The sequence below is a fragment of the Macrobrachium nipponense genome, chromosome 13 (assembly GCF_015104395.2).
Source record: "Macrobrachium nipponense isolate FS-2020 chromosome 13, ASM1510439v2, whole genome shotgun sequence".
NCBI lineage: Eukaryota > Metazoa > Arthropoda > Malacostraca > Decapoda > Palaemonidae > Macrobrachium > Macrobrachium nipponense.
Window position 1 is genome coordinate 11,096,228 of NC_087206.1, and position 7,500 is coordinate 11,103,727.

Here is a 7,500-nt window from a genome sequence, read left to right on the forward strand (position 1 = left end):
CCTCTCTCTCTCTCTCTCTTTCTCTCTCTCTCTGTTTGCATTCGCGAATGCCTTTATTTTCGGAATGCAAAAGTATGTGTTTGTGAGGGAGCGAGTTTGTATTTATGTTCGTACTCTCGCATGAAAGGCATTGTACTCTCTCTCTCTCTCTCTCTCTCTCTCTCTCTCTCTCTCTGTGTGGTGTGTGTGTGTGTGTGTGTGTGCGCTCGCTCGCATGGTTGCCTTTATTTTAACTCTGCATAGCCTGTATGAGTTAGTTTATAAATATGTTCGGAGCATAAAAACTGTCATATTTCTCTCTCTCTCTCTCTCTCTCTCTCTCCCCCCCCCCTCCCCCCCCCTCTCTCTCTCCTCCTCTCTTTCCGTCTCTCTCCTCTCTCCTCTCTTCTCTTTGCACATGCACGCAATGGATGCCTTTATTTCAGATTTGCACAGTATGTGTGAGTTAGTTTACAAAATATCTTGAATTTGCCTCAAGGACAATCTATCATAAGGTTTCCTCATTCTCTCTCTCTCTCTCTTCTTCTCTCGTTCCCTTCTCTCCTTCTCTCTCTCCTGGCATAATGCACGCCATTGGATGTCTTGTTTTTTTCAGATTTGCAAATCCTCGTGGTCGCTGGTTGCGTTTACTACGCATGTTGAGGTTTTTTATAAATATTTGAATTGGCCTCCACTAAATTCTACTTCATCGTTTCTCCAGTTCTCTTCCCTCCTTTCTCTTCTCTCTCTCTCTCACTTTTCGGGTTCTCGTACTCTCTCGTTCCTCATCATTCTCTTCTTTGTTGTGCGCCGTTTGAAATTTATTTCCCAAGTTCCTGCAAATGGGTTAGAGAATATTTTTGCAAGAGCTTCCCATCAATTTCCAACTTGCAGTATATGTAGGTTTTCCCAATGTTGAAATACCTCGTTAGCAAAGCAGAGCCCAATTTGCGTGTATGGATGAAACAATTTGCGTCCAGCGGGAATTTTGTTCAAATTCGCTCCCTAATGCATGAGAAAGGAGCACACAACGGCGAATTATTCCTCGGGTAGAGTGTCCTGATTAATACTCAGCCGCGCGGCGCGCGTGGTCATCAATGCACACACACACACACACACACACACACATATATATATATATATAATATATCTAATATATATATATATAATATTACATATACATACATACGTGTAATAAATTCTTCTCTAATAACAGGATACATCTGAAGTATCAAAAAGCTCATTAAATTTCATATATATATATAATATATGTATGTATATAGATATATATTATATATATATATATATATATATATATATATATATATATAATACACACTGAGAGAGAGAGAGAGAGAGAGAGAGAGAGAGAGAGAGAGAGAGAGAGAGAGAGAGAGAGAGAGCTTTCTACCTTGTATAGAGGATGGCCTTCCAATAACAGCCCTTCAGTGATTGTCAAATCTCCAGGGATGAAGTTGCTAACCCTATGCCTTATTTCCTGACCTCGATGATGTTGATGCCAATTCACAGCAAAGTATACACTGGAGCGACCCACAGACCTAGCAAGAGGGTATGTGTGTGCGTACGTGTATTTTGGGAAACCATTAAAAAGCACTAAATTACAATTAATATAACACCCACAAATTAAGGAATGAGAAAACAAGCGAAGAGTATTATGTCACTATCTTCCAGCCTGGGCTAGATAAAGTGGTTAGTTTGCGGTTCAAATGATTCCGTCGGAAAGAATAACGTCTTTATTTATGTTAGAAAATCGATAAAGTTATGGGTATCTATAATCCTTATAAAATCTATAAAGTCATTAATATTAATATATGGATTCGAGACTTTCCAAGAGCTCATATCACCTTGTATCGCATGAATGATTGACATAAAGTTTTCAGTGTAATATGTATATATATATATATATATATATATATATATATGTATATGTGTGTGTGTGTGTGTGTGCATTATATATATATATATATATATAATATATATATATATGATATTATATATATATGTTATATATATGTATATATATAACTATATCATATATATATATATATAGATATCATATAATGGTGTGTGTGTGTGTGTGTGTGTGTGTGTGTGTGTGTGTGTGTATCAGTATTCTTCTTCTTCGCAATAATTACGTGACAGGCCACATTGGCTTCATCTCTAAATTCTTTTAGAAAAAAAAAACTTTTCATCTTCCTCTTAGTTCCCGCATTTTCCCCTCAAGGTTCTTATCGCGATTACCTCCTCTTCTTCTTCTTCCCATCACTATTTCTTTCTCATCCTGTTTCGAAATCTCCGTCACCCTCCCTGTCAAACAATCGACTTGATATCGCCCTTACGTATTTGAGCACACTCGTTGCAATTGCTCCATCTCTTATCTCTTCGTATCAAAGTCTCTCTCTCTCTCTCTCTCTCTCTCTCTCTCTCTCTCTCTCTCTCTCTCTCTGAAGATATCTAGTATCCACTCCTACCTCCTCATTTCCGTTCTCTCAAATAATATTTCGTCTTCACCCTCTCCTCATTCCTCCACACCTCAGGACCGCCGGTCAAGATTGATTTATGATTGGTACGTTAATTTTCAATCTTGGATTTTACCTTATTTTCGCTTTATTTTGTTTATTTATTCTACACTTTTTCTCTCTATTTATTAAACGAGACGCATCTAGCATCATCTGTTATTACCTGACATTTCAAAACTGCACACTACTCCACCCTACGTAATCTTATATGTTAATCGTTTTCTTACTTTTTCATCTATTTAATAATTTGTTAATGCATTTTTCAGTTTTAATAACGTATCGCGCTCTGTATTTCCCAATTACCTTCTGCTATTTATTTCCTAATGAACAACGTATTTTTTGCCCCGAATGAATAAAGTTCATCGCCTGAATAATTAATAATAATAATGATAATAATAATAATAATAATAATAATAATAATAATAATAATAATAATAATAATAATAATAATAAACTTTATTCTAACCCGTCATCTTTACTTAATACGGATATATGATTATACCTGACGCACTCTCATTCCCTTGCCATGTTTAGGTACACTGTTATTGGTTTTCTTATTTCTCTGTAGTTATTATCATCTCGTCTCCAGGTTTCAGTACCCTCCCTTCCCCCCCCCCCCCACCCCCTTCCCCTAACTAATAAAAAACTCCCCACTCTAAAACGTTGGTCTCAATAAATTACTGAAGATGTAATACATATATATATACATACATATATATATATATACCTATATGATATATATATATATATGTATATGTATAGATATTATACATATATATATACATACATCTATATATATATATATATATATATATATATATATATACATATATATATATATATATGTATATATATATATATATACACATATCATATATATATATATATATATATGTATGTATGTATATACATATAGTATATACACACACACACACATATATATATATATATTATATATATATATATTATATATACGTATATATATATAATATATATATATATATATATATATATATATATGTGTGTGTGTGTGTGTGTGTGTGTGTGTGTGTGTAGAGAGAGATGATAGAGAGAGAAGAGAGAGAGGAGAAGAGAGAGAGTAAACACCTTTCACTTCAGGTATATGTCCACATTTTCCTTAATGTAAGTATACATTTCAAAAGAATCAAAATGCAATTTCTCGTTCCATTTGCAAACGGAATCTGATATTTAATCAGTCTGATGCTATACGTGGTAGGTATGCTCCATTCTCTCTCTCTCTCTCTCTCTCTCTCTCTCTCTCTCTCTCTCTCTCTCTCTCTCTCTTTCACGGGCATGAAACGTGGTGGTGGTGGTTATCTGCAAAGATATTTGAAGGTAATCTATCTCCGGGCCGCATTGCCAATCAAAGTATTCCCCTGGATTTTAATTACACGCGTTCGTAGATACACATACCGCTCGCACGCGCTTGCGCGTTGACCGTTTCAACCCCCTCCCCCCTACCCCCAACGCTCCTCCCCCTGAGCTAAGTTGCAACCGAGTATTCGGACAAAACCATGAATATTTTAGTATATATCTGGATATCATTCCTGGGAAGCTGAGGCATATGCGTGCTTGCGCACGCACGGTTTCAGAAGCGCAATATATACGCCAACATATGGAATGATGGACAGGCTGCACGCGCGCGTTTAGCTTTATAAATGCAGGCAGTCAGATGGTATATTAAAAAGAGCGTGTGCGTGAGATTCACTTGACCGTAAAAAAATTAATCTACTCTGAAATGCGACACCATGCTTATTCATGCAAACGGATAAATATTCAAAGGTATTCGTATAAAGAGACGAGATACATACACAGTGTATATATATAGTATATATATATAATACTATAATCTATATATATAATTATATATATATCTCTCTCTCTCTCCTCTCTCTCTCTCTCTCTCTCTCTCTCTCTCTCTCTCTCTTCTCTCTATTATATATATATATATATATATAGATATATATATATATATATATATATCTATATATATATATATATATATATATATATATATATAGACATATACCTATATATACATATAGAATATATAGTACAGTACATATACATACATGCATATATTTATGTATATGTATATAAATAGCTTTAATTATATACATTATGTGTCCATATATGTATAGTATATATATATATATATATGTATGTATGTATGTATGTATGTTATGTATGTATATTATGTATGTATACACATTTATAACAAGTATCTAAATATGTGACCAACGTGTTTACAAAAAACTACTTCGACCAACACCTGTCATACATAAACTACACACACAAACACACACACACACATACACACACACCAAACAAAGACCTCCCTCACGAACCTAACATACCCATCTAAAGGAAGTAGAAACGAACGACGTAAGGAGAAAAAACAAAAACAAAACAAAAAATAAATAAAAGAAGAAGAAGAAGGAGAAGAAAGCTGGCCAGCCATCATTCTAGCTTGGAAATAATATTCATTCAGGACGAGATTTCCATACCAGAATGAGAGAGAGAGAGAGAGAGAGAGAGAGAGAGAGAGAGGAAGAGAGAGGAAGAAGGAAGGGACAAGAGAGAGAGACAAGGCCAACCAACTGAGGGACGGACAACTCACCCTTAATCTGTGTCACGAGGAGAGAGAGGACTAGCGCTGGGATAAGCCAGGGAAGCTTAGAATAACACTGCGTAGCCTTCATAGTCCCTGCAAAGAGAGAAGAGGAGAAACACGGGAGTCAGTCAGAAACACGTCATTTGGCACACTCTCTCTACTACAGACTGGGGCACATTTTTTTTTTTTTTTTTTTTTTTTTTTTTTTGGGGGGGGGGTTTTTTTTTTGTGGGGCGTGGGGCGATTAGTGGACATCCTCCAGTGCATGGTTGATTGGTTGTATACAAGTACGTGGATTTGTTTTTGGGAATTATAGTATATATATATATATATATATATTATATATATATATATATATGTGTGTGATGGTGTGTGTGTAATATGCATGTAGGTATGTTATGTATGTATATATATATATAATATATATATATATATATATATATATATAGTGATATATGTATATATGTGTGTGTACATATATACTACACTATACATACACTTATATATTTATGTGTATATACGTATGATGTATATATATATATATATATATATATATATATATACTATATGCGTTTGTGTGTATGTGTATGTTTGAGTGTGTGTGTGTGTGTGTGTGTAATATGTATGGAAGTATGTTTGTGTCTGTAAGTGTGTATGGCTCTACATAGAAATTTTTACTTTAATTTTGGATGCATATAATCATATAAATAGAATAAAAGCACAAAAATATGTTTACTCATACCAGCATCTGGCTACAATTGAAGACCTGCTGATATCAGTACCTTATAGAAAATCACAGAGAAATTATAGAAAAAATAGATCTAGCAACAATTATCTTTCTTGATTTTAAAGTTGTTTACTTGGAACAGAGTAAAAACATAATTCCCCATAGCCTAAAGATTACTACAGATACCCAGAATAGCTGTGCAGTATTTTTTTTTTGTGTGGGGGGGGGGGGGGTTACCTAAAGAGTTAGTCACTTATCTCACTGATATTGAGATAACCTGATATTTCTATACTTCTTTGTCATTGTAGAGAATTCTTTCTCTACACTTACCCCTTAAACCATTTCGTCTTTTTAACTTTTACATACTTTCATATTTTTGTAAAATAATCAGACCATCTTTTTCCATGGCCATACCTAGTATAGTAATTTCATTTTACTCTTATTGTATTTCCAATCATCCATCTTGTAAGATCATTTGCAAGGCTGATTATGTGCTTTCAAATTCCTTTACAATTTTATCAAAGATTTCTTACCGCGCCTTGCAATTTCTCCTCACTTTCCCTCATAATTGATCACCATATTGTCAACTATCATCAGTGGTCCGGCAATACGTTCATATCTTTTAATATCTCCTATTATTTTCTTAATTTATCCACCGTTCAATAACCATTGCTCTACTTAATTTAAAATTAAGTTAAAATCCATTAATACGTAGTGTTACCGTAGATGGAAATCGTGTTGAAGGAAATGTTACAATTCATGACGTTTTATTATCGAAAGAAGTAAAATATAAAGCTGTCTTTAATTATATACTGGTTTAAAGAAAAAAATTCTAAGGTACCTAAAGAGAATAACATTAAGCTGGAATAACACAGCATGACGCAAACTAAAGTGACGTAGTAAAGAAAGCGGAATCAGACGAGAATGACGATAAAACAGGGGGGGAAAGGTCAGTGAAATGGAATGCGGAAACATTCCAGCCGAAACCGAGGAGGGAATTCCCATAATAATCATTTCGCTACTCGCTTACTGCAAGCATAGGTAATCAGCAGAGGCTACTGAGAAGTGAGGCTACTTATCACTTTGGAAATTAGGCTTAAATATACAAGTGTGTGAGAGAGAGAGAGCAGAGAGAGCCACGAAAGGAGAAGAGAGTGAGGCGAACAGCGGGAAGAAGCGATAGAGAGAGAGAGAGAGAGACCTGGAAGAAAGAGAGGGACACACATACACAAGGAAAGAGAGAGAGAAATAGACAGAGAAAGAGCGGGGTGGGGAGAGATAGAGATAGAGTTCAGGGAAAGAGAACGAAAGAGAAGGGGAAAAGAGAAAGGGAGAGAGACAGTGAAAGACAGAGAGAGTAAGACAGGGAAAGAGAGAGAGAGAGAGAGGGGAAGAGAGAAAGAGAGAGACAGTGAAAGACAGGGAAAGAGAGAGAGAGAGAGAGAGAGTGAAAGACAGAGAGAGAGAGAAGAAGGGGGTGAAAAATGAAAGGGGAAGAAAGAAGAGGAGACAGTGAAAGACAGAGAGAGAAAGACAGGAAAGCAGAAAGAGATAGGTGGGGAAAGAGTAAGAGACAGAGATAGAGAGAGAGAAGGGTGACAGAGAAAGACACACACACA

At 35.3% G+C, this 7,500-nt stretch overlaps 1 protein-coding gene and 1 long non-coding RNA gene across 7 annotated transcripts in view; one reads left to right on the plus strand and one right to left on the minus strand.

The window, feature by feature from the left end:
* LOC135225641 (uncharacterized) overlaps positions 1-7,500 on the plus strand; it is a 463,389-nt gene that overhangs the window by 175,196 nt on the left and 280,693 nt on the right. The window lies entirely within an intron of this gene.
* The window catches only part of LOC135225640 (uncharacterized), a 265,065-nt gene that overhangs the window by 107,556 nt on the left and 150,009 nt on the right, over positions 1-7,500 (minus strand). For 5 of the 6 annotated variants that reach the window (XM_064264961.1, XM_064264962.1, XM_064264965.1 and 2 more), the window contains one exon: positions 5,161-5,247. The exons of the other annotated variant lie outside the window; for it this stretch is intronic. In XM_064264961.1, coding sequence (XP_064121031.1) covers positions 5,161-5,247 — 87 coding nt within the window. The remainder of the gene's footprint in view (positions 1-5,160; positions 5,248-7,500) is intronic. 6 annotated transcript variants of the gene reach the window in all.